Source organism: Crotalus tigris, unplaced genomic scaffold, assembly GCF_016545835.1.
Source record: "Crotalus tigris isolate CLP2741 ecotype Arizona unplaced genomic scaffold, ASM1654583v1 scf7180000017690.20705106771:4171800, whole genome shotgun sequence".
NCBI classification, from domain to species: domain Eukaryota; kingdom Metazoa; phylum Chordata; class Lepidosauria; order Squamata; family Viperidae; genus Crotalus; species Crotalus tigris.
The window spans coordinates 3,399,015-3,425,971 of NW_024096569.1; the positions used below are offsets into that span (position 1 = coordinate 3,399,015).

The 26,957-nt window shown below is 49.5% G+C and overlaps 2 protein-coding genes across 6 annotated transcripts in view; one reads left to right on the forward strand and one right to left on the reverse strand.

The window, feature by feature from the left end:
* On the reverse strand, positions 1-4,151 carry THTPA (thiamine triphosphatase). 2 transcript variants are annotated; one of them, XM_039338096.1, is made up of 3 exons: positions 3,911-4,151; positions 893-1,627; positions 1-284 (listed from the first exon to the last, which is right to left on the reverse strand). In XM_039338096.1, exons 1-3 carry the CDS (start codon positions 3,966-3,968, stop codon positions 142-144), a joined length of 936 nt encoding a protein of 311 aa, XP_039194030.1. In that variant the 5' UTR covers positions 3,969-4,151; the 3' UTR covers positions 1-141. The 2 variants fall into 2 exon arrangements, with proteins under 2 accessions (XP_039194030.1, XP_039194031.1); XM_039338097.1 differs by having other exon boundaries at positions 893-1,504; positions 3,911-4,149.
* A 3,455-nt stretch (positions 4,152-7,606) lies between these two features.
* Positions 7,607-26,957, forward strand: part of ZFHX2 (zinc finger homeobox 2) — a 42,244-nt gene continuing 22,893 nt past the window's right edge. The window contains exons 1-2 of one of the 4 annotated variants that reach the window (XM_039338098.1): positions 7,607-7,706; positions 23,910-26,356. In XM_039338098.1, coding sequence (XP_039194032.1) covers positions 23,965-26,356 — 2,392 coding nt within the window. In that variant the 5' untranslated portion in view covers positions 7,607-7,706; positions 23,910-23,964. Of the gene's footprint in view, positions 7,707-9,209; positions 9,237-10,413; positions 11,217-22,114; positions 26,357-26,957 lie in introns of those variants that run through there. The other 3 variants (XM_039338101.1, XM_039338100.1, XM_039338099.1) reach the window with 3 other exon arrangements.

Consider the following 26,957-nt stretch of genomic DNA (forward strand, 5'->3'; position numbering starts at 1 on the left):
TTTTTGGAAGGAAAAGGAGAGTTTATTTGAAATGCTTTTTTAAAATTTAAAGATAATTTAATTTAATTTAAAGATAATTCTGGACTGTCCTGTAGTTTGGAGATCAAACTCTCTCTCTCCCCCATCCTGGTTCTTGACCCATCAGACTTTTCCATCCTGGCCCTCCGTCGTATTGATCACTTTCCGCACAATTCCGGCCTCCGTCAAGGTCTGGTAATGGGCAGGTCTGAATCTGTACAAATACACCGACATCTTGCCAGGAATGGCGGTTTCTTCTCTCAAACCTAGCAGAGCAGGAAGAAGAAGAGTTTTATCTCTATCAACAAGGTAGAACAAAAATCTGAGCAAAATTCCAAGTAGAAATGAACTAAGGTGGTGCCAACTTAAATCTGAAACTTTCCTAATGTCCTTTTCTCAAGCTGAGAAAGAATTTAAGACGAAGATATCCAATCATTTAAAAAAAAATATATTGAATTTATCACACATTCGTACACAAACCCACAAGACCAGTGGTTCTCAGCCTGTGGGTCGGGACCCCATTTGGGGTCAAACGACCATTTCACGGGGGTCGCCAAACAATGCAGTCCACCATTTTTCCCCTTTTCTTTAGCTGTGCTACTCCCTTTTATTCTATTGACTTTTGAAAGCCAATACAATAGACTCTCTTGAATAGAGTCTAATTCTATTGGCTTTCAAAAGCCAATAGGAATTGTCCAGGCTGTCTCTGCCCTGCTGTGCCCGCCAAAAGTCCCATTCTGCAAATGGTGCTGCACCAGTTGAGTAGTCCTCGACTTACGACCGGTTGAGTAGTCCTCGACTTACGACCAGTTGGGGGTCGCGGCATTAAAAAGGTTGAGAACCACTGCACAAGACTGAAGAAGATCAGCCTTACCTAACTGCCTGGAAAACTCCTGAATCTTCTCCAAAGCTTCAGGGACATCTTCTAACTGCTGGACCACGGCTTCCACCTCACCCACGGCATAGCCAAAATCCGCCGTGTCCAGATCAACGTGCAAATCCCCCGCACGGTATTTTTGCCGCGTGGTCACAAAACTAGCAAACACTTGCAAGCCCAGTTCTTCTACTGCTTTGTTCACACAAGAACTCCAGTTCGGTCCTGGGTCTCTGTCCAATAAACCACAGAGGCGCGTCACAATATTTTGGGGACACGTCATTTCTTGGTATTGACTGGCTGCGTGGGATGGTCTTGTGTCCCTCGGTGGTTGCAAAAACAGAGAGGACGCACGGTTATCCGTCTCTGCCGCACACAGGGTCCCCTTGCTTCCCACCACCCTAACCGGGGGACATTTAAGCTCCCAGCCCACCCCCTCGCGATCCCGCAGCCAATGATCCGCTCGCGTCAAGCACCAATCAGGGACGTCATAGTAGCTGTCACGAAAAGAGACACGGCTTTCCAAGATTGCTCCCAGCTCGGCTAACTTCTCGATGGTGTTGGGCCCGAAAAGAAATTTCTGTTCTACCTCGATGGCTCCGGAAGCCTGATCTGGGGCACACACAAAAAAGAGAAAGGGTCCAAAATTGTGAAGAATCGCAGCGATTTTTTCCCGCAACAAATTGGATTCTGCTCTTTGTGACTTGCTCAGCGGGTTTTGCTGTTTTGGAGAACCTGCTGATGAAAAGTATCTTAAAATACATTGATAGGGCTTTGAATTCAAAATTGTGTAGGGGCTTTTAAGCTTCTAAGTCCCTTTTAGGCTTCAGATGTACCTCCTAGCACAGCAATAGGCAACCTTGCCTCTTTTATGACTGATGGACTTCAACTCCCAGAATTCCTGAGCCAGCCTGGCTCAGCTTGGAAACCTCTCCCTTTTCCCTCAGCATGGCTGGCTCAGGAATTCTGGGAATTGAAGTCCACATAAAAGAGCCAAGGTTGCCTACCCCTGTCCTAGCAGAATCAGAGTGCTTGACTAATAGAAACCATCTTCCACTGCCTTAATCGTTTCAAAACACAACAGGGTTGCAACTATAGGAAAGCTTAGACTGGGGAAAAAATGGTTTCTAATCTCCCCAAATAGCATTTCCTGTGTTTCTCCTTCCTTCTTGTTTCAGGAAGAGGTCATTTTTCATTTAATGACAACTTTGCTTTCTTTTCTTGATCTGAAGATGCTTCCTTCCATCCATTTTATACTCAGGATCAGCCTCAAGGTTGGTGGGACAGACCGCAGCGGGTGAACAACAGTGCCCCCTCCACGTCACGGTTAGTGGAGGATTTGAACCCAGGCCTCTGAGGGGCTGCCTTGCCTTGCCATGATTTCAGGAGAAAATCAGCCTGAGATGCATTTATACAGGCAGTCCTCAACTTACGGCCACAATTGAGCTCAAAATTTCTGTTGCTAAACAAGACAGGTAAGGGGGTTTGGGCTCGTTTTACGGCCTTCCTTGCCAGAGTTGTTAAGCGAATCATTGCAATTTTTTTAATAATACGGTTGTTAAGTGAATCTGGCTTCCCCCACTGACGTTGCTTGTCAGAGGTTCGACAAAGAGGGTTGCATAACCATGGGACACTGCGACCGTCATAAATATGAGTCAGTTGTCAAGTGGCTGAATTTTGATCACGTGACCACAGGGATGGTGCAAAGATCGTTAAGTGTGAAAAACGGTCGTAAATCATTTTTTGCAGTGCCGCTGTAATAGTCACTAAACGAATGGTTGTAACTTGGGGACCATCTGTACAAGCTAATGAAGCACAAACCATGGTTTGTAAGCTGCATCACCTAAAGTGGACCAGGGGGAAAAATTTAAAAGAAACCTTTACGGCAGGGGTCTTCAAACCTGGCCCTGTGATGACTTGTGGACTTCAACTCCCAGAAGCTGGCTGAGGAATTCTGGGAGTTGAAGTCCACAAGGCCTAAAAGGGCCAAGTTTGAAGACTCCTGCTTGTGGACTTCAACTCCCAGAATTCCTCAGCCAAAGTACCTCACTGAGGAATTCTGGGAGTTGAAGTCCACAAGGCCTAAAAGGGCCCAGTTTGAAGACCCCTGCTTGTGGACTTCAACTCCCAGAATTCCTCAGCCAGAGTACCTCACTGAGGAATTCTGGGAGTTGAAGTCCACAAGTCCTAAAAGGGCCCAGTTTGAAGACCCCTGCTTGTGGACTTCAACTTCCAGAATTCCTCAGCCAGGCACGCTGGCTGAGGAATTCTGGGAGTTGAAGTCCACAAGTTATCAAAGGGTCATAGTTCCCTCATACTGGCTGAGGAATTCTGGGAACTGAAGTCCACAAGGCCTAAAAGAGCCCAGTTTGAAGACCCCTGCTTGTGGACTTCAACTCCCAGAATTCCTCAGCCAGAGTACCTCACTGAGGAATTCTGGGAGCTGAAGTCCACAAGTCCTAAAAGGGCCCAGTTTGAAGACCCCTGCTTGTGGACTTCAACTCCCAGAATTCCTCAACCAGGCACGCTGGCTGAGGAATTCTGGGAGTTGAAGTCCACAAGGCCTAAAAGGGCCCAGTTTGAAGACCCCTGCTTGTGGACTTCAACTCCCAGAATTCCTCAGCCAGTGTGCCTGGCCAAGGAATTCTGGGAGTTGAAGTCCACAAGGCCTAACAGGGCCCAGTTTGAAGAGCCCTGCTTCATGGCTTTCAGATGTGGACTAGCAAATCCCCACAATTTTACCCCCGACACCTTCGCGTGCATTGCACGTTCCTAGTTCCCTGCACGAGTTTTGCAACTGACACCTTTCGCGTGCATTGCACGTTCCTGGTTCACTGCACGGCTAAGCACGGACAGGCAGCCAAAAGGCAGCGCAGCCTGGCCTGGGGGTGGGGTGGGGAGGGTTGGAATGAGGCTTGGGGAGTTCACTGTTCGCTTAATCCGGATTAACTGCACTCCTGCCCGTTGCTCCGACTCCGCCCCGGCCCCCTCCGCCCGTCCTCGGAGCAGGCCACTGACCTTCCCCCGGCTGGGGGTCCGGAGCTGCGGGCGCCTGGCGAGCAGAGCCCCGCTCCATGTTCGCGCTGCCCGGGCCTAGGACTACAACTCCCAGCCTCCTTTGCAAAGGGGCTCGCCGGGCTGAGCCGAGCCGTGAGCTCGGCGAGGCTTTTGCAAAGCGAACACAAAGAGGGACGACTCGAGTCCTCGTTCGGACGTTCAGCGGGGGGAAGGAGGGGTTGGGGAAAGGAAGGGCAGCTGCGCCAAAGGCCGGGAGCGGCGCAAGGGCGTTTGGGAGTCGTAGTTTTTCCCCGCCTCCCCAGCAGGTACCTCGCCCGCTCGTCTACCTCCCTGCTCCCCCCCCTTTTTTTTAATTTGCTCCTCCGGCTGCTCTATTTTTTATTCCTCTCCCCATGTGACTGTCTCGCTCCCTCGATCACCGTTGCCAGGGAAACCGGAAAGCTGCAATTAAGAGCAGCGGGGGGGAGAGGGTGCATTCCCAACCAGGGAAGGTATGGGGGGGGGGGAAACAGCCCAGGTTTAACTCCTTGCAAGCCAACATTCCCGGGTTCCCTGCGCTGAAGGACAAGCAAGACTTTCCCCATCCCCCCCCACTCTTCCCAGTATTTTGTTTTGGGGGGGGGGGGAGGTAGAGGCTGGGGGAGACACGCACAAGCCGGGCACGCGTGGAAGCAACCAAATCTGAGATTGTCCCGACTTTAAAGAACGTTCCTGTTTTTGCAAAAAAAAATAATAAAATAAAATAACCCCCTCATTTATTTATTTTTATTTTTGCAATAAACTCTCTTTTTTCCAGGAGGAAAGTGATGGCGCGGGGAGGGGGGGGAAGGGAGGAGGAGGGCAATCTTCCTAGCTAGAATAAATGACCCAGAGAGGGATCATCGTCATCATCGCTATATAATCACCACCTGGCAACGTTTTGTAGGTTGCAATTTAACAAAAAAACAAATAAACAAATTTTCCTGCAGTTTTTTCTGCCTGAGCTTTTCGGCTTTCCGCTCTCTTTTATCACATCTGGAGGGTGCTCAATTTTGGAAGGATTGGGCCCACAGCTGGGGCAAGGCACTCCTGCGAACCCTTGCAAGGTGGGGAGAAAAATGACTGCGGTCCCATTTTTCTGGGGGGCTAAGCCAAGATTGAGAAAAATTACAGCTGGTCCTCGCTTTACGACCACTGTGGAGACTGGGATTTCCGTTGCTAAGCAAGGCGGTTTTTAAGTGAGTCCTGTGCCACATCTGCTTCCCTGCCAAAGCCCTGGTGCATGGTTTCCTCCCCCCCCACCCCCACCATGCGATTATAGATAGTCCTCACCTTACGACCACCAGGGAGACCGGGATATCCATTGCTAAGCAAGGCGGTTCCTGATTTTGCAATGTTTTGCCCCTGTTGTTAAGCAGGTCAGCGTTGTTAAGCGAATCACATTGCTGGTTAAATGAATCCAGCTTCTCCCGTTGACTTGTTGGAAACCGGCTGGGAAGGCTCACCAATGATTTCGGTCGTTAAGTGAATCATAAGGTTGAACGAATCCAGTTTCCCTCCATTGACCTTGTCAGAAGCTGGCTAGGAACGTCACAAATCACAATACGTCGTTCGTAAGTGCAAGGACCGATCGCAAGACGCCTTTTCCCAGGGCTCTTGTAACTTTGAACGGTCGCTAAGCGAACCGTTGTAAGTCAAGGACTACCTGAGTTCAGGATGGCTGGCCATCCAAACTTCCTCTCTTTGTCTGAGTGGGTCAAGATGTCTTCCTGCACTGGCCTACCTGATCAGGTTGTTGTAAGACTTTCAAGTGGGAGGGCTTATCTTGTCTGGGAATTCAAACTCACCCCCAAGTACATCATCGTCGTGACCCCCACCAAATACCATTATTGATTATTACAGGCAGTCCTCAACTTACGACCACAACGAGCCCATCATTTCCATCTTTAAGTGAGTTTTGCCCTATTTTACGACCTGACTTGCCACATTTGTGAAGTGAAACCTGCAGTGGTTAAGTTAGTAAACACGGTCATTAAGTGAATCTGGCTTCCCCCCCCCCATGGACTTTGCTTTTCAGAAGGGCCAGGGATGCCACGACCGTCATAAGTACGAGTCATTTGCCTGGTGTCTGAATTTCGATCTTGTGACCGCAGAGAGGTTGCAATGGTCATAAGTGTGAAAAACGGCCAGGAGTCTCCTTTTTTCCTTTCTGTTGCAACTTCGAACTGTCACTGTTGTAAATCAAGGACTACCTGGAGTTGATTAATTCGTCCCTAAGTGAAACTGTCGTTAAGTCGAGGACTACTTTTTATTGATTAATTCGTCCCTATTAAATGAAACTGTCGTTAAGGTCTTTTATTTGTCCCTATTAAATGAAACTGTCGTACGTTGAGGACTATTTTTAATCGATTAATTCGTCCCTAAGCAAACTGTCGTAAGTCGAGGACTACTTTCAATCGATGAATTCGTTCCTAAATGAAACTCTCATAAACTGAGGACTACTTTGAATCAATTAATAATTCATCCCTAAGTGAAACTGTTGTTAAATTGAGGACTACTTTGAATCGATTAATTCTATCTGCCATCCATTAATTTGCCCCTAAATGAAACTGTCATTTTTATACATCCCTATGAAATAAAACTGTCGTAAGTCAAGGATTACTTTCAATTGATCAATTGGTCCCTAAATGAAAATGTCATCAATCGAGGAATACTTTGGATTAACAATTCGTCCCTAAGCAAAATCGTCATAGATCGAGGACTACTTTGAATCGATTAACTCATCCCTATGAAACGAAACTGTCAGAAATCAAGGACTACTTCCAATCGATTCATCATTCGTCCTGAAGGGAAACTGTCATAACTTGAGGACTATCTGCCATCCACGAATTTGTCCCTAAATGAAACCGTCATAAGGCGAGGACTCTTTTTAGTCATCCCTATGAAATAAATCTGTCGTTAAGTCGAGGACTACTTTCAGTGGATCAATTGATCCCTCAATGACAATGTCATCCATCGAGGATTACTTTAGATTAACAATTCGTCCCTAAGCGAAACCGTCATAGGTCGAGGACTAACTACTTGGAACGGATTCACCCTTCCCTATGAAACGAAAACGTCGTAAACCGAGGACTGGCCGCCCTCCGTCCATCAAGGGCGGCTCTGCCCGGCCAGCTGCGTTCCGGGGACCCCGGTTCTAATCCTACCCCAAAAGCTGCACCTGCCGGAGTGAGCAGCCCCTCCCGCCGCCGCTGGGCCGGGGAAGGGAGGGGGGGCGCGGCGTGCACGCGGGGGGGGTGTGCGTGCGTGCGTGAGAGCGAGCGAGCGAGGGAGCGAGCGCGCGTGTGCGGGCGGGGAGGGAGGCAGGCGCGAGCGAGCGAGCGGGCGGAGGAGGGAGGGAGGGAGGAGGGAGGGAGGGAGAGGCGGAGGGCTGAATTGATTATTCCATTGTGTTGCGAGGCAGCCGCCAGGTCCGCGGAGCGAGGGATCGAGGCAGGCTGGGAGGCGGACGAGTGTAAATCAATGGGGAAGCCCCGGCGCGGCGAACCCCATCGATTTTTGCCTGCCTGAGCCGAGGAGGCGAGCCAGGATCGGCGCGGAGGAGCCCGCCAGCCGGCGCAGCCAGCCAGCCAGCCAGGCAGGCTAGGCAGGCAGGCAGCCGAGCGGCGCTGACAATCTCCAGGCTTGTGGCGGCCCCCCCCCCACCTCCCTCCTCGAGCCGCCCCCGCCCGCTCGCCCGCCCGCGCGCCCACCGCCCACCCCGCCGGCCAGGAGCGTCAGCGGCGCCTGCTGGTCCCCGCTCTCTTCCAGCGGAGGTGTAAGTGGCATCGATTTCCTATCCTGCCAGCCCAGCCAGCCAGGACGGCAGCCAGCCAGGCAGGCAGCTCGCGCGCAAGCGGCGGCGGAGAGAAGGAGGAGGACTAGAGGGGGGGAGGAGGAGGAGGAGGAGGAGAGCGGATGGGCAGAGCGAGCGCAGCCAGGAAGAGGAGGCGGCCGAGCCAGCAGCCAGGGCAGCGCCGACGCTGCAGACCCCCGGCTGCCTGGCTGTGCCCACCGTCCCTCGCAGCCAGGCAGCCGGGGGGGTCGTCCGGGGAAGGGGGCTGCGGGCGGGCAGCGAGGCAGGGCAGGCCGGGCCGGCCGGAGGAGGAGGAGGGCCGGAGCGCGGGAGGGAAGGACGGGGAGGCAGGCAGGCGGAGCAGGGCCGGAGGAGCGGGCGAGCGATAAATGAATGCGGAAAAGGGGCGGCGGAGCGAGCGGGGGAGGCGCGCGGGCAGGCGAGGAGGAGGAGAAGGAAGGAAGGAAGGAATATGAGAAGGAAGTAGGTAGAGAAGGAAGGAAGGAGAGGAGAAGGAGGAAGCAAGCGAGGAAGGGAAGGGGAAGAGAGATAGAAGGAAAAATGGAAAGGAAGGAAGGAAGGAAGGAAGGAAGGAAGGAAGGAAGGAAGGAGGAAGCAAGCGAGGAAGGGAAGGGAAGGGAAGGGAAGGGGAAGGAAGGAAGGAAGGAAGGAAGAAGGAGGAAGCAAGGGAGGGAGGGAGGAGAGAGGGCCAAAGGAAGGAAGAAGGGAGAAAGGCAAGAGGAAGAAGAAGGAAGGAAGGAAGGAGAGAGGAAGGAAGAAAAGGGAGAGGAAGAAGGAGAAAGGAGGCAGAAGAAAAAGGAGGAAGGAAGGAAGAATGGAGAGGGAGAGAGAGACGGAGAAAGGAGGGAGGGAACGCGAGCTGCTGCCGCTACTACGGGGAGGGGGGGGCGCAGCGTCCCGCCGGAGAGACCCAAGCGGGGAGACGAGGCTGGGGAAGGGGGAGCCGGGTGGGCAGCGCCGTGGGAGAAGGCTTGGCGGAGGGGGACGACCCCGAACGGCCAGAGAGCGGGGGAACGCGACTTCCAGATGTGACAGGGACAGCTGGGGAGGGGAGGCAAGAGGGGGAGCAGCGAAGACTTTGGCCAGGTGGGGAGGGGGCTTCCCTGATCCCCCCCCCTCTCCCAGTAGAGCACTCCGAGGCTGGAAGAGCAATGAAGGTGGGAGGGGGGGTTCCCCAAATGGTTGTCTCCGAGTGTGTTAAGACCAGAAGTACGGAGAAGACCCCCACCACCACCCTTCCTGCCCATCCCCCTCCCTCTATCTGGGAAACGTGGAAAGACCCCCCCCCATATATCCAGGAACAGGTTCTCCCTTTCAGAAGTTGCCTTTGCTTCTTGGAAAGACCTTGCTTAACCTCCCCCCCCATTTCCAATTCCAGCCCCCCCCTCCCCAGATCCTAACTCCTGGCACAGGCTGAGCCCCCCCCCCTTTCTGCCTTCCTTGTCCTCTTACCAGCCTCCCTGGCGGACGACGGGTCGTCTTTGCCCCCAGGTACCCCAGTTCTCCATCCCCGTTTTTTTTTCCCTTCATCCCCCTGACAGCCGACGGACAGGATGATGGAAGGACTGAGAAAAGACCCTTGGCGGAGGTGTGGAGGGCGGCTTTGGGCAGCTCATATTTCCCTCTGCGCGACAGGCTGCCGACACCAGGCTCCCTTAGCAACCCATTTAATTGATTTTACAATCTTTCTTCTTTCTCTGCCCTCCCCTCCTTCCTTCCTCTCTCTGCTCGCTCGTTCCCCCCTCCCCGATTTATGACCCTCTCTGGGTTCGCCTGACACACTGTCAATTGGGGGGGGGAGGGAAATGGCAGAAGGAGGGAAACCTCACCCAAAAGTTACCCAAGGGGTCTTCGTTGGGGCTGGCGGCTTTCGAACTCGGCATCCTAGCGGGAGGGTGGATACTTTAGCTGTGTTTTGCTTACTTTGGGCATCCAGAGACGAACGCTTAAATCTGGACGCAGGTGGATCGTTGCAACTCCGCTAAAAAAAAAAAAAAAAACATAGCAAGGCAAGCTGTGCAACAGGGCTGCGCTTTGTACATGCTCAGAGAGACGGTTGACTTTACTGTTCCTGTTCTTATTTTTGGGGTATTCAGCCATGTAAGCTCCATTGGCAAGTGTATCTGTCTTTGAAGGCCGTTTTATGGAATGCTACAATTCTTGCAAAAGTCTTTGATTGCCCTCATGAGGAAAAAGGGGAAACTGAGTCAGAGAGACGATACGATCCTCCAGCAAATGCTTTTCCTGGATTTCTGAGGTCTGGGGATTGGGGGGGGGGAGGCAGAGGCCCTGAAAATCTGTACGCGTGTGTAAAATTCTCAAGGAACACTCTCCCCCCCCCGTCCTTTGTGGTTAGGGATAAAAATCCTAACTTCCTTGATGTGAGTCGTAGGTATTAAAAGCAACAATTTTTAAGTATCCTTCGGCTGCTTTGCAATGTGCATTTTTCCAAAGCCGACTTTGCAGATGGCTAACAACAACAACAACAACAAAAATTGGTGTGAGGTTTGCCAGATTTCTGCAGGGTTTACGAAATCTCATTTCCGTGGATTCCTCCAATTTTACAAGAAATATACATATAAATATGTGTGTGTGTGTGTGTGTGTGTGTGTGTGTGTGTGTGTGTGTGTGTGTGTAGCCTTGCAGGTTTCCTGAATTATGGCCTGGTTTGGGGTCAAAATCAAGTGACCGAAATAGATCCAGGTTAACGGCTGGGTCCTCTGCAGGACAGTGAGTCGAGCGAGGAGGGGAAAAAAAATCTTTTATCCTTTTGTCTTAGATCAGCTGCCTTCGCTTTGGCACGTCGTTGTCGCCCGCCGGTTAAAAAAAAAGTGCCGAAAGATGCTTCTTTCCCGATTCTTAAAAAGGCCAGGTTGGAAAAGGCCTTCAAATTTGCTTTATTTTCCACCAGGCCGTTTGCAGAACGAAAGGGCAGGCTGAGGTCAGGCTGAGGTACACATGCCATTATACCCGCCGTACAAAAGCGATCAGGACAATGCGTTGCCTTGCACAAAGGGGTGGCTGCGTCACAATTAATGGGAAATAATTCATAATTTCCTTAGAAGGCTTGGAAGCGGGAGAATTTTTTTGGGGGGGGGGTGTCCGAAATGAGGCCTTTTGCAGATTGCAAAGAGCCTTTGACCATGTCTGATTGGCGGTTCCTGTCCTTTTGACGGACTTGGCGGGTCCCACCTCCTGTGTCAAATATCTGGTGTGCCTGAGGGAATTGGCTAGCTAGGTATATTCTGATTTTCTCACCTATCGGCCCATTCATGAAAAAAAAAATGGCCTGTGATCAGAAAACTCGCTTTCTTCCCTGTTCCACGGCAGGTTCACATGTATGAACGAAATAGCGCTTATCAAACCGGATTTTTCAACCATCCTGTGGCGTCGGACTCTCTACAGATGCCAAATTTAATGGCAGGGGGTGAGAGGGGTAGCCCCTCTCCCTTCCCAGAGTCACCAAATTGGGTAAAATAGCTTTATACACATCGTGCGATACCGATAGGAGAGAATATTGGTAGCTCAGGGTTAAACTGTGGGGTCCTTGGTGCTCTCTGAGCTTACTTGTTTTCTTTCAGACGTTTCACGACCCAACTAGGTAACATCATCAGTGCTAGAAGGAAGTGGGGTTTATGGAGAGAGGAAGAGGATGAGGGGGGAGGGGGAAGACGACGATGACTGTGTGGTCCTTGCTGCTCTCTGAGCTGGGTGTTTTTCTCGCAGACGTTTCACGACCCAAGTAGGTAACATCATCAGGGGTAGAAGAGAGTGGGGTTTATGGAGAGAGGAAGAGGAGGACGGCAAGGGGAGGGGGGAGACGATGACTGTGGGGTCCTTGCTGCTCTCTGAGCTGGGTGTTTTTCTCGCAGACGTTTCACGACCCAACTAGGTAACATCATCAGTGTACCGTGCAGTGCAACGAAATAAGGATGTTAACCTACTATGGGCGTAAAACGTTTGCGAGAAAACCACCCAGCTCAGAGAGCAGCGAGGACCCCCAGATAGGGCAGCCTTAACACATAGGAGGCCCACTTGCTCACAATCCCCAAGAGATGCATTCAGGAGAGAAGATAAATTGAACCTCCATCCACCGAGGCAGTCTACCCCCAAACACCAGATTGTAGGGCCAAAGCATCTCTGGAAAACAATCTCTACTGCAGTTACAGTGATTTAGACCCTCAAATTATTTTGCTTCCCGCCGGATTAAGAATGAGGGATCTAGAGCCCTCCAAATGTTGATGGAGATCAAAGGCAGTTTTACATGCCTCATCCCCTTCTAAAGCTGCGTGGGCCCCGGATGGGAATTGTAGTCCTTAACGGCTTTCCGAGACCAGCAGGCCAAGAGCAAGCTGATCAATCTCATTTTTAACGCTCAATTGGCCCTCAATTCGTGTTTCAATGCAAAGTGCAGAATATTTGACTCTAATTCTTTGCACGCCTCTTCCAAGGAATTGTATTCAAATATGCTGCTCTTCGGAGCAATGGGACAGCTGTGAATTATCCGTGTCACAGGTTTAATGTTCGTGAAAACCTGTTACTAAAAAAATTAGGGGGGATCAAAACATCGAATCATAAATTTGCAAAGAACCTGGGCTCCTCCATTACATTAGCTCCTGCTTAAGGCCTACACAATAATAATTTTAAAAAGGCCCAATTTCACAGCATTAAAAACCCAAAGCACCAAGGCGGTGTGCTTAAATTCCAAGACTTCACAGTTTTGGGAAGAAGCAGCTAGGGAAAAAAAAAAGACAGCTAGACAAAAAATAATTTTAAAAACACCGTCTATATCAGGGGTCTTCAAACTTGGCCCTTTGATGATTTGTGGACTTTAATATAATTCCTCAGCCAGCGTGCCTGGCTGAGGAATTCTGGGAGTTGAAGTCCACAAGTCATCAAAGGGCCAAGTTTGAAGACCCCTGCTTGTGGACTTCAACTCCCAGAATTCCTCAGCCAGGCACGCCAAGATTGAAGACCCCTGATCTATATTCTGTATATCTCAAAGAGAAGCAGTATACAATGCATTAAAAAAGGCGGGAAAAAACTGCAATATGGTAGATAAAGACATAATATAGATAGTCCTCGACTTATATCCATATGTTTAGTGAAGGTCCAAATTTACAGCACCGAAAAAAGTGATTTAAAACCGCTCCTCACGCTTACAACCGTTGCAGCACATAGCTAACATTCAGGCACTTGGCATCTGGCATGTAGTTACGACGGTTGCAGCATCCCAGGGTCACCTAATCACCATTTACGACCTTCCCAGCCGGCTTCCGAGATGCAAGTGGAGGAAGCTGGATTCATTTAATGACCGATTCTCTTAGTGGCTACAGAGATTTGCTTAACCAGGGTTTCAAAAGGTGATTAAATCAGGCCCAACCACCTTGCTTAACAATGGCCCCCCAATTGTGCTTGTAAGTCGAGGACTTCCCGTGTTTATGGAAACCTGAGGTATTTATGTCAGGTTGGACAGATACAGCGCACAGGATAAAAATCTTGAATTTTGAGAGAAGGTGCTCAGCACATACATGGAAGTAGCGTGTTTAAGGAGACGTAAGACTCTGGGCCAAAAGACACACCTGTCTAATGATCAGATGAACTAGAAATCTAAATACAGGGAGTCCTCGGCATACGGCCACAATTCAGCCAAAAATTTACGTTGCTGAGGCATTTGTTAAGTAGGTTTTGCCCTATTTTGCGACCTTCCCCGCCACGGTTGTTAAACGAATCATTGCAGCTGTTAAGTTAGTGTCTGGGTTGTTCAGCAAATCTGGCTTCCCCATTGACTTTGCTTGTCAAAAGAGGTCACAAAAGAACATTGTAACCGTCGTAAGTATAAATCAGTTGCCAAGCATCCCAATTTGGATTGTGGGGGGTTTCTGCGACGGTCGTTAAGTGTGAAAAATGATCATAAGTGCCATTGTAGTTTCAGTCACTAAATGATAATGATAATAACAATAATAATAATGTTGGAAGGGACCTTGGAGGTCATCTAGTCCAACCCCCTGCTCAGGCAGGAAACCCTATACCAGGGGTAGGCAACTTGGTTCTTTTATGACTTGTGGACTTCAACTCCCAGAATTCCTGAGCCAGCATGGCTCAGCTTGGAAACCTCTCCCTTTCCCCTCAGCTTGGCTGGCTCAGGAATTCTGGGAGTTGAAGTCCATGAGTCATAAAAGAGCCAAGGTTGCCTACCCCTGCGGCCTATACCATTTCAGACAAATTTCAGACAAATGGCCTATACCATTTCATACAAATACTAACCTGTATTTGGAAACAAGGTTTGTGGGGGTCCTACCCAGATTCTCCACAAAATTCTGCTATACTGGTGGCTAACTCTGGATTTTGCAGATTTGAACAGTGTATGGCGTTTTGTGACACCCTATAATTCTAGCGGCACTAAAGTGGTAACTTTGATCCGCCACTGTTCTCCGTGGTTAGAAACTTTTGCTCTTATTCTCCTTTTAAAATAAGCCCTTGCAAAGAATTTGGCACCCCTAAAGTATGCAACATACTGTAGTTTATTACTTTCCTGTAATGAAACTTAGCTGCTAGTCCTCTTGGAGGCAAAGCGGCATTGTTCCTGTAGACCAGTGGTTCTCAACCTGTGGGTCGGGACCCCATTTGGGGTCGAACGACCATTTCACGGGGGTCGCCAAACAACGCAGTCCGCCATTTTTTCCCCCTTTTCCTTAGCTGTGCTACTCCCTTTTAGTCTATTGGCTTTTGAAAGCCAATAGAATAGACTCTCTTGAATAGAGTCTAATTCTATTGGCTTTCAAAAGCCAATAGGAATTGTCCAGGCTGTCTCTGCCCTGCTGAGCCCGCCAAAAGCCCCATTCTGCAAACGGTGCTGCACCAGTTGAGTAGTCCGCGACTTACGACCGGTTGAGTAGTCCTCGACTTACGACCGGTTGGGGGGGGTCACGGCATTAAAAAGGTTGAGAACCACTGCTGTAGACAATTAGACTGCTGAAGAGTCAGATTCCAGCTTTAAAAAAAAAACTCTCTTCATACATGCAAAAAAAAAAAGTTTTTGCAGCGATGAAGAAATTACAATTGGACAGGGGCTGGATAAAAAGTGTTTTGAAGCATAATGTGATTTTATTCGACTCGTTTAGGGATGAAAAAGGAATTTTGCGCCCTTCCTTGGGGATTTGGTTTTTTTTTTTGTAAAGCAAAACAATTAACCAGCGGAACCACCTGCCTCCAGAAGCGGTGAATGCTCCAACACTGGAAGTTTTTAAGAAGAGACTGGATAGCCATTTGTCTGAAATGATATAGGGTTTCTTGCCTGAGCAGAGGGTTGGACTAGATGACCTCCAAGGTCCCTTTCAACTTTATTATTATTATTATTATTATTATTATTATTATTATTATTATTATTATGATCGATCATCGCACAGTCAGCCAGATGTTCAGACTGGATTTGGCATTTTGTCTACCTATCGAGTCCTTACCCAGGACCTGGGATAGGCAGATGTGGATGTTTGATGGTATTACAGATATCGTCGCAGGATAGAAGCAGTTCCTAATAAGGCTGCCTTTTGCAATTGACTAATAGCTAATTTGTCAATGCCAATGGTGTTCAAGTGGTGCTCCAGTTGTTTTGGGATTGCACCCAAGGAGCCTATTACTATTGGTACTACCCTTGCTTGCTTTTGCCACATTCTTTCTATTTCTATTTGTAGGTCTTTGTATTTTGTTATCTTCTCCAGTTCTTTCTCGTCTATTCTGCTGTCTCCAGGCACTGCCACGTCCACTATCCAGACTTTTTTTCTTTCTTATCGACAATTGTTAAGTCTGGGGTGTTATGTTGCAGGTGCTTGTCTGTTTGAATTCTGAAGTCCCAGAGCAGTTTAATTTTATCATTTTCTATTATTATTATTATTATTTTGAACCTGGCTGAAAATATTGCCTTTGCTAATTGGCAAGGAAAGTAGAATTGTCCCAGAATTCTCTAGCACCACAGCAAAGAATTCTGGGACGTTTTTCTCAGTCTCTACAGAGGAGGAATCCCATCTTTAAATCAATCTTCTTAAAAAAAAGAAAAAAAAATGAAGAGAATTGATCGAGGCTCAGCCTTTTGGCAATTGTCTCATTCGACCGTTTTTAGACAGATTGATTTTTCCAGAATTCCCTAGCAAGCAAAGCCTTTCCTGAGAAATTCGGGACTCTGTCCACACCCGTTTAATAGTATCAAGATTCCCTTAATCTACTTCAGTGTTTGTCAACATTGGCTGCTTTAAGACGCCTGGACTTTAATTCCCAGAATTAAATTAAATTAAATTAAATTCTGGGAGTTGAAGTCCAGACATCTTAAAGCTGCCAAAATTGAGAAAAACTGGTCTACTCGGAAATATACTGTACAGAAATAGGACATTTTTGTGTCTCACCAGTTTATATTATAATCAGGGACAAATTTTATAGCTTAAAAGGTTTTAGCACCCCTTTTTGCCCATAAACAAGTAACTAGTCCTCAAGCTACCACTGCAATAGAGCCCAACATTGCTCAACAATGTCACAAGGCAGGTGTAAAATGAGGCACACCGTTTCATCTTTTTTTTTGCTGCAGTCGTTAAGCAAATCGTGCAATCATTAAGTGGATCCAGCTTCTCCCATTGACTTTGCTTATCAGTAGCCAGTTCGCAAGGTTACAGACGGTGATCATGTGACCCTGGGATGATGCATCCGTCATAAGTACGCGCCAGTTGCAAAGCCTCTGAATTTTGATCACATGACCACAGAGATGCTGCAACGGTCCTGAAGTCTTTGCTGTTGTAACTTTGAACAGTCACTAAACAAGTCAAAGACTTACCTCTTATCCACATTAACCTTCCAAAATTAACACAGACCAACTATTTGTCTGAAACGGTATACAGTTTCCTGCTTGAGCTGGGGGTTGGACTAGACAACCTCCAAGGTCCCTTCCAGCTGTGTTATCCTGTTCTATTGGACTACATTTTGTCTCCTCGGGTTGAAATCTCCCTACCACTCGGTGCTGTTGCCTGAGGACTAGCAGCTTGGTCAGACCAAATATTTCCACCTTTGTGCTTAGTCTTTGATGTAGCCTGGCTTAGCCACCCGAACAGAACAACAGACTGGGTAAATATTAAGGAAAGACCACGTGTGTGTGTGTGTGTGTGTGTGTGTGTGTGTGTGTGTTTGCATTTTTAAATTTTATTTGTACGCATCACCCATGTTTGCAGCTGGTTTTTCATTTTGCAGGGAGCAAATATGAACAAGAAATAAAAGCAGTGACCCAATTCGCACCATTTTTTTTTAAAAAAATCTTTTTTGCATCTGGAGAACCTTGCTGGAAAAGTTAAAATTTGCTTCCTTTCCACACCCACCCACCCACAGACACACACACACACACAGAGACAAACACACACACCTTACGCTCCTTACAATGAATGCAATATCCCAGCCTCCCATCTTTTATGGGTTTTTGCAATTGGCTTTAAATTGTAATGCCCTTGGAGAGGACACCATCTCATAGTGTAACCCGGCACGCATGCGCAGGCCAGCCAGCCAGCCAGCCACGCACCCGGGCACCTATACAACACTCGCCCAAGTCCATTTGGAGCTTCTGTTCCCCCCCCCTTTCCCCCAAGATTCAGGAAACCTCACCTTTTCCACCCAAATAAATAAATAAATCATCTGATATTTAGTTAAGTTCAGCTCCAGGTCTTTAAAGAGACATAGGCAGGATAGTTTTATATATTTGTTTTAAGACCAGCATGCAAATGACACATTTCCAGAACACGGGTTTTTTTTTGTGTTTGTGTGTGTGTGTGTGTTTTTGCAGGCCTTTCCCTGCCCCCCCCCTTTGCTAGGCTAGTGAGGGTGGTTTGCTTTTGCAAAGGGGGGGGAGCAAATCCCACCCTCCAAAGCACCTTTGGAAAAAGAGACACCTCCTCCCCCAAAGTTGCATGCTTTGCTTTTATTATTATTATTATTAATAATAATTATTAATTATTATTATTATTATTGCAAGGATGGGATGCATTGTTTCCGCGCGCCGTTTTTTGTGTTTGTGTGTGTGTTTTTTTTTTTTTGCAGGCCTTTCCCTCCCCCCCTTTGCTAGGCTAGTGAGGGTGGTTTGCTTTTGCAAAGGGGGGGAGCAAATCCCACCTTCCAAAGCACCTTTGGAAAAAGAGACACCCCCTCCCCCAAAGTTGCATGCTTTGCTATTATTATTATTATTATTATTATTATTATTATTATTATTATTGCAAGGATGGGATGCATTGTTTCCGCGCGCCGTTTGGAGGAAGGTCTCTCATTTTGGGGAAGGGGGAGTGGGAAGGAAGGAGCAAAGGAGAGGGCTCTCCGCCCCTCCCCATTGTATGCAAATCAGATACAAATAAAACCCTTAAACGCACGGCGGGATGAAACAAAAGGGGGGGGGAGAGGAGAGGGAGGGGGCGACACCTCGCGTCTCTATCTTTGCAGAACCCAGCCCGGCGTGCCCACGCGCCCTCCCCTCCCCTCTCGCAGCTACGCAGTTGCTCCTTTGGGGAGGGGGGGAAGAGGATGCATTATTTTGGGAGGGGGGGTCACAAATCTTGCATTGCAGCCCCCTCCCCTTAAAGCAAAGAGGGGGGGGGATGTTCAGCATCTCTGCGTCTCCCTGGATGCTTTTTTTTTTGCAAATATTGGGTAGGGGGGTCTTCGGGTGCCTGCGGATTGGGGGAGGGGAAGCCGCCCCGGCTTGCCCCCCCGTCCCTCCCTTCTTCCTGCCCCCCCCCCGCTGCGCAGAGTAATTTAAAGCGGCGCCTGTCACCGCGCTCGGCGTTTTATTGACTCGCGCTGCCTCCCCGTCACCCCGCGACATTAATCTCCCCGTTAATCGCCCTGCCGGAGACCCCTCCTCTTTTTCTCTCTCCCTCCCGCCCCTGCTGCAGCCCCCGCCCGTCCTGCCGGCACGCCACATGGGCTCGCTTCTCCCCCCACCCCAAAATAAAGTCCATCTTTCTTTCTTTTTCTTTCTTTCTTTCTTTCTTTCTTTCTTTCTTTCTTTTTTTCTTTCTTTCTTTCGTCCTTCCTTCCTTCCCTTTCCTTTCCCCTCTTTTGTTGCAGCGGCCAGCCCGGCCTCGCCCTTCCCCTTCTTCTCTCGGTCATCCCGGCTTTCTCCTTCTCCCCCCCCCTTCTTCATCCTTCGCCCAGGAATACGCGCTTCCTCTCCTCCTCTTCCCCCCTCCACACGTATCCGTGGGGCTTGCACCCGTGTTCCCGTGGCTCAGGCAGTGCCTGCTTGGCGCCCCCTTCGACCGTGTGTGTGTGTGTGTGTGTGCACGGTGCGTGCATGGGTGTACGGTGTCCATACGGTGCGCGCATAGGTTGCACGCCTGCACATATAGCGCACGCCTGCATGGACGCTGTACATACGGTGCGTGCGCGGAAGCATAACATGCACCGAGCATGCATGCATGCACCCATATCACGCATTCAATGCATGTGTACCGCACCTGGTGCGGTCACGGATGCACAGCGGTTCCATGCGCGGGTAGCGTTACACATACAGCGCGCAGACATGTTTGCTGCTTACGAGGCACGGCGCTGCATGCCTGCAGGCGCGGGATGCACAGGTTGCACACACGCAACATGCAGGCTGTGCAGCCTTGCCTCCGCAAGGTGCAGAGGCTTCCCGCCCGCGCGCGCGTCTCTAGAATAAAGGCAGAGGTCCCATTCGCACGCGCCGCTCGGCGAGAGAGTTTCGCTACTTATTTTCGCGTGTCTTTCCCCCCCACATCCCACCCGTATCGGATTTCCCCTGCCTCTTTGCAACGGCCTTTTTTGCACGTGGCTCTTGCACGCGGCGGGGAGGCGTACACACACACACACACGCGTGTGTCTGGGTGTCTTGCCTTTCCCTCATCGCTGCTTCTCCCGCTTTCTCTCCGTCCTCCTCCCGCCTCCGCCACGCGCGCGCTTCCCCCCTCCCCGCGCGCCCCCTCCCACCTTTGTATGTCTGCCTCCCCGCAATAAATATGCAGCAGCCCTTTAATTACGCCTCCCGCCTCCTTTTCTCCTTAATGAGACAATTTGCATCGACTAACCACCCTGCGGAAGGGGGAGGGGGGGAAGAAAAGGGAGGGGGGAGGAAAGAGGAAGCGAGCACAATTTGCTCTTTCTCCCCCCCTCCTCCTCCCCAGTTCTTCCTCGCTCCACCAAGTGGAGGAATGAACAGAAAAGGGGCGGTGGGTTTAATAAGGTCTTTTTAAAAATATCTATCTATCTATCTATCTATCTATCTATCTATCTATCTATCTATCTATCTATCTATCTATCAAGACTGTAATGTGGAAAGGGGTTGGGGAGGGGGGGGCTCCAGGCAGTATCCCGGAATCAGGACCACCACCACCCCGCGAAATTGCATAGGGACACCCCCTCCCCACCGGGCTGAGGCTGCTGGGTCGTGTAGTCCGCAAGCATGCGATGCATCTTGTACATCTTGCTTGCTAAAGGGATTGCGTAGGGCAGGTTTGCGAGAGTCTTCCCTAAATCTCCCTTCTTTAGTTCCCAGCCTTGGGGGGAGGGGGGGTGAGATAGAATAAAATAGAATAGAATTAGAATAGAAAATATGGAATGGAATGGAATGGAATAAAATAGAATAGAATAGAAAATATGAAATGGGAATAGAATAGAATGGAATTACAATAGAATTATAATAGAAAATATGGAATGGAATGGAATAGAAAATATAGAACAGAATAGAATAGAAAATATGAAATGGGAATAGAATAGAATAGAAAATATGAAACGGGAATAGAATGGAATAGAATAGAGTTGGAAGGGACCTTGGAGGTCTTCTAGTCCAGCCTCCCCCCCACCCGCTTAAGCAGGATGGGAGGGGGTGTCAGAAGATGGCCATGTCCCAAAATCTCATCCTTTAACATCTGGAGCAAAGTTGAGATGATTTTAAGCAAGCATGGGCAGGATCCCAGGGATGCTTCTTTGGTTGAGCAACTGAGCCGCCAAACCACCATTTAAAAATAAACCAAGTTTGCAAATGGCTCACGTGTTGTGTCAATAATGCTGGATAATCCCCAGAATTTAGCCCCGTCTCGAAATTCACCTTTTCCTGACCATCCAACGGTGGGCGTTATTAAGAGGTGGGATACCTTCACCCAGTATTTAACCAACTCATTACAGGGAGTCCTCGTCTTAACGACCACCGTTGCAAAGCAAGACGGTTGTTAAGTGAGTTTTGCTCCCTTGGGCGACCTCCCGGGCCGCTGCGTTTCAGCGATTCGGTCATTAAACGAATCGCCCCCTCCCCCCCATGTGACTTTGCTTATTGGGAGCCTGCTGGGAAGCTGACAGATGACGATTGCATCACAACCGTCATAAGTACATGCCAGTTGCTAAGTGTCCGAATTTTGATCACATACGGTTGTTAAGTGTGAAAACAGTCCCTTTGTTCAGTGCCTGGTCGCTAAACGAATGATTGTAAGGACCATGTGTAAAAGACCCTGTAGAAAGGCAGATGAGAATTTGATTTTAACCTGTTTCTTTTTTTTTTTTTAAGCGGCCGAGTGCAGTGATTCAAATCGCCCCGCATCTTGCAAGAAAAATAGAAAAAAAATCTCAAGATTGAATGGTTTGGATTATAATGTGTTTAGGAAAGGGGAGGCTGAGGTATTTGCTGATGGACAGTTAGATTAAGAGCAATTTTAGCAATCGCGAAACAAACAGCCGTATCGGAGGAAATGGCTTTGAATACACCTTGTATTATTAACACACACACACACACAGACACACACACACGGGAGCCATATTGGACGAACAGGGAAATATAAAACCCAGACGGACTCAGGGAAAAAAAAAACACACCCCAATTTTCAAAATGACAAGCTGTCCGTCTCACCGGCTTGTCAAAATTCACCTTTCATTCGCCTTTGAAAGTAAGAAATAAAAGAAAGAAAGCAAAGGCAAGCGAGTTCTACGCCAGTTTGGTCAAAAAAAAAAAAAAGTCAAAATGGAGGCTGCAGTCGTGAGGGGAAAAGTTCACGCTTGGTCCTTAGTTGTTTTGTGTGGGGGGTTTTTTTGGACGGTGTTTGCAGGCCCTCCGATAAAAAACAAACGAATTGCAGTTCTGCAGATAGTCCTCGGCTTGACGACTATTCGTTTAGCGGCCGTTTGAAGTCACAAGGGGCACGGAAAAAAGGGACTTTATGACCCGTTCCTCCCACTTAGGACCCTTACAGATAATCCTTGACTTACAACAGTTTCGTACTATCCAAAGTTACAACGGCACTGAAAAAAAGGGACTTATGGCCATTTTTCACACTTAACGACCGTTGCAGCATCCCCACGGTCAAGTAATCAAAATTCAGATGCTTGGCGACTGACTCGTATTTATGACGGTTGCAGTGTGCCGGGGTCATGTGATTGCTCATCTTCTGACAAACAAAGTGTAGAAGCCAGATAACGACGGGGTTTACTAACAATGGCAGGGATTCAGTTAATGACCATGACAAGAAAGGTTATAAAATGGGGCAAAACTCAACCGTCTTGCTTAGCAATGGAAATTCTGGGTTCAGTTGAAGTCGTAAGTCGGGGACTGCTTTTGCTCAGTTTTAGATTCATCTGGACAATCCTAGGAAGGGCTTTAAATCCGGAGTGGGCAATTAATTTTTCCCAAAAGCCGCAAGGGAAACTGAGGTGGTCATGAATAATCCTAAACCGAGAAACTGAACTGAATTCTGCTCAAGGTTAATTTTATCACTTTATAAAAAGGATAAACTACAGGCGGTCCTCGACTTAGTATCACGTTTGTGCCCAACATTTCTGTTGCTAAATGAGATATATACGTTAATTGAGTTTTACAGCGTTTACGGTCCATTTTCCCGCCCTTTTTTTGCCACAGTAGTGAATCCCTGCAGTTGTTAAGTTATTGACACGGTTGTTAAGTGAATCTGGCTTCCCCCATTGACTCTTCTTGTCACATGGTCGCAAAAGGGGGTCACGTGACCCCGGGATGCTGCGACTATCATAAATATGAGCCAGCCGCCAAGTGTCTGAATTCGGATCACGTGACCCTTGGGGATGGTACAACGGTCGTAAGAGTGAAAAACAGTTGTAAGTTACATTTTTTCATTGCCGTAACTTTGAACAGTCACTAAACAAACTGTTGTTAAGTCGAGGACTACCTGAAGAACTAAGGAACTGTGCGTAGGAGTGAAAATACACAGGTCTGAACACCTTGCGGACAATCAGAAAATATACACCTCGTATAACAGTGTTGTACAACTTGTACAACAGTGGGCCAGTCCTCATCTTATCAGTTGTCAGTGGGTGTTAATTTGCATTGCAAATCTCTGTAAGGAACAGTTTTTTCCCCTACAGGCAGTCCTCAACTTACGACAATCGCTACCAGAAAAACCGTTGTTAAGCAAGGCGGTTGTCATGCGAGCCGTGTCTCATTTTACAACTTGCCACGGTTGTTAAGTGAATCAGTGCCGTTGTTAAGTTAGTATTCCGGTTGTTAAGTGAATCCGGCTTCTCCATTCCTTGTCGGAAGGTCGCAAAAGGGGATCACGTGACCCTTGGGACACAGCAGTCCTCCTAAATACAACTGGTTGCCAAGTGTCTGAATTTTGATCACGTGACCAAAGGTGGTAACTCTGAAAAACGGTCGTACGTCGCTTTTTTCAGGGCCATTGTAACTTTGGACGGTCACTAAACGAACTGTTGTAAGTTCGAGGACTACCTGTATTGGAAAATCCATTATTAAGCAAGGCGGTCGTGATGTGAGCCGTGTCTGGTTTTACAAGCTTGCCACAGTTGTTTCCCCGTTGACTTTACTTCTCAGAACGTCGCAAAAAGGGACGACACTGCAACCGTCATAAATATGAGTCAGTTGGGAAGCATTTTGATTACGTGACCGTGAGGGTGCTGCAACGGTCGTAAGTGTGAACAATGGCCATAAGTCCCTTTCTTTCAGTGCTGTTGTAACTTTGGATAGTCACGAAACGAATTGTTGTACGTCAAGGGTTATCTGTAACACTTCCTAAGATTCCTGTGTTCCTCGGACAGATTGCTAGCTGTATTAGCCACAACGCTAAATGCGTATTAGAGTAAAGGACCGTTTTGTCCTCTTGTGACAGGGTGGGATTCACACGTGCTTGACTTCTTTTGTTTTCTCTGCAGGGTCTCGGCTCCTGTGCTGAGATGATCCCTCCGCACTCCTCCCGCCTGCACCGCCATGGACGCCCCCTCTAACTCCTCCTCCTCTTCCTCCTCCCACTCCTCCACTGCTGTCCCCCCGGCAGACGGACAGGATGACCGGGCCGCGGGTCGGCCTGCTCAGGGCTCTCCTGCCTTGCCACCCACCAAAGAACCCCCCCTCTGGGATCCTTCCTCTTCCCCCTCGCCCTCTCCTGATGACGTCGTCATGAGACCCTGCGCCAGTGCGCAAGCCTCCGCGCTCAGCTTGGCCAAGTTCCCCGCCGCCATCTCATCCACCTCACAGCTCCAAGAGGATCCCAGCTCATCCTTGCCAAATCCGCCCCTTTTCCCTCTAGACCTGCCGCTGGCCGAAGATGGGGTCCAGCCGCAAGACCACAGAGACGAGGACGGTGGGCGCGAGGCCCAGCTCTTCTTTGCTCCCGACGGCTCGGCGTACCTCCTCGCTAGTGGCCACGTTCTCTTACCAAAGGGCTCCCCCGTCACCGCCACTCCTCAAGTGTCCATTCTCCACATCCAGGACAGTGGAGGTCCTAACCAAGGCTTTATGTCTGCTGACCAAATGTCTCAGAATACCTCAGCGCCAGGCGAGGTGATCCCTCAAGGCGCCTTCTACAGTTACCGACTGGCTGGCGCCCCAGCTCAAAGTACATCTGCCAAAAACGCTGCCACCAAATCCAAAGATGACCCCACTTCCCCCGTGGAGAATGAGGAAGCCCCCCATGGCCGAGACAAGACGATGCCAGGGGGTCCTCTCTGGCTCTGCCTGACATGCCGCCTCTCATTCAACCAGGGCCGCACCTTGGCGTCTCATGCCCGCACGGTGCACGACGTGCAGCTCAGCAACGAGGAACACCAGGACTTGGATGGAGGGGCTTCGGCTGTGCTCCAGGGCACCGACCTGGGCTTCCTAGAACCAAATAACCCCATCACCAAGGCAGACCTCAATGCCAGAATGTGTAGCAGATGGGTGAATGTAAAAGAGGAGGAGGAGGAGGAGGAAGAGGAGGAGGAAAACGAGAAGAGCCCAGAAAGACGATGCGAGCCATCAGATACCAAAGATTCAAGGGTCGGCGGCACGCACTGGGCAATCAGGTCCATGGAGGAGGAACGAGAAGAGAAGAAGGAGAAGGAAGAGGAGGAGGAGAAGGAGGTGGCGGCACAACTGGATGAAAGAAAAAAAGAGAAGGAACTGCTTCCAGACCAAAGTTCACCAGCTACATCAAGCGCACCTTTGGCTGCTAACGCCGCTCCCTCAGAGACACCGCTGAGCAAAGCCCCAAATTCTGACCACACGGGGCCACCCCAGGAGGACGTCAACAAGGACATGACCAACGACAAGCTCCCGAAAGAAGGACCGATACACAAGGTCCCTCGTGTGGACCTAGCAGACGAGATCAGCAGAGCCGAGTCCGTTCCCAAAGCCAACAGCGTTCCCAGTGACACCAACCGGACGTGCATTGGGCTGGCCCGCGACATCAGCCCCACCGACTTGTCGGATAGCCTGAGTAGTGTAGGGATGGCCAACGAAGTGGCGACGGTTGGGTTTGAGGTCAACAACGGACTTGGGAACAACAGCCACAACGGTGGAGGAGGACCGTCGCTTAGCTTCGGGGAAGATTTTACGGCGATGGCGTACTCGGGGTTGACTTTGTCGGGCCACATGTCGCTCCTGCATTCGCGCAACTCCTGCAAGACACTCAAGTGTCCCAAATGCAACTGGCATTACAAGTACCAGCAGACTCTGGACGTGCACATGAAGGAGAAACATCCGGAGAACAACAGCCACTGCGCCTACTGTAGTACCGGCGGTCCCCACCCACGACTGGCCCGCGGTGAGAGCTACAACTGCGGTTACAAACCCTACCGCTGTGAGGCCTGCAATTACTCCACCACTACAAAGGGCAACCTCAGCATCCATATGCAATCCGATAAACACCTGGCGAACCTACAGGGCTACCAAGCCACGGGAGGCAGCGGATCACCGGTGGCTCCTCCGGTGGCGCCTTCCCCGTCTTCCCCTGAGGAGAAGGAGTCGAAAGGCAAGTCGTCCTGGCAATGCAAGGTGTGCAGTTACGAGACTAACATCTCCCGTAACTTACGGATTCACATGACGTCCGAGAAGCACATGCAGAACATGTTGTTGCTCCATCAAGGGCTGCCATTGACCCTACCGGGACTTCTGGGACAACCTCAGACTCCTCCTGGAGGCAAGGCTCAGCCCGAGCTCTTTCCATTTTATGGGGCACAGGGTCTGGGCCATGCCCACCACTCTCATCCCCACCAGGCCCACGCGGGGAGCAACCCACCTCTGCGGGCAGACAAACCCATGGAACAACCCCCACTCTTGCTCAACGGAGGCTTCCAACATCTCAGTGCAGCAGGCCGGAAGATGGCTACCTTGGGGGCAGGTAAGAACCTTCCCTAGTGGACACCATTCCTGATGTCCATATGGACCTCATGGTTTTGCCCACGAGGACCCTAAGCTTGACTGTATTCCCTGTCCTGTGGTTCATCCATGGTCCACCATTACTTCAGAATCTCCACTGACATCTTGATTTGTCTCTCTTTTACATCCGTGGACATCATGTCTATGCAACGTTATGTGTTATAATCCAACTTGCTTTTCGATGCTGCGGTACCAACCTCAATTTTTAAGTAGTTTAGCAAATAGCACATATGTACCCCTTCATAGTGCTTTACAGCCTTCTCTAGTCTTTACAGCAGTGGTTCTCAACCTGTGGGTCGGGACCCCATTTGGGGTCGAACGACCATTTCACGGGGGTCGCCAAACAACCCAGTCCGCCATTTTCCCCCCCTTTTCCTTAGCTGTGCTACTCCCTTTTATTCTATTGGCTTTTGAAAGCGAATAGAATAGACTCTCTTGAATAGAGTCTAATTCTATTGGCTTTCAAAACCCAATAAGAATTGTCCAGGCTGTCTCTGCCCTGCTGAGCCCGCCAAAAGTCCCATTCTGCAAACGGTGCTGCACCAGTTGAGTAGTCCTCGACT

Coding starts and splice junctions, on each gene's coding strand:
- THTPA (XM_039338096.1), bottom strand. CDS start 3,968: ATGGAGCGGGGCTCTGCTCGCCAGGCGCCCGCAGCTCCGGACCCCCAG. Junction 1,628..3,910: donor GGACCCCCAGCCGGGGGAAG/GTCAGTGGCCTG, acceptor TTTCATCAGCAG/GTTCTCCAAAACAGCAAAAC. Junction 285..892: donor GGAGTTTTCCAGGCAGTTAG/GTAAGGCTGATC, acceptor CTGCTCTGCTAG/GTTTGAGAGAAGAAACCGCC.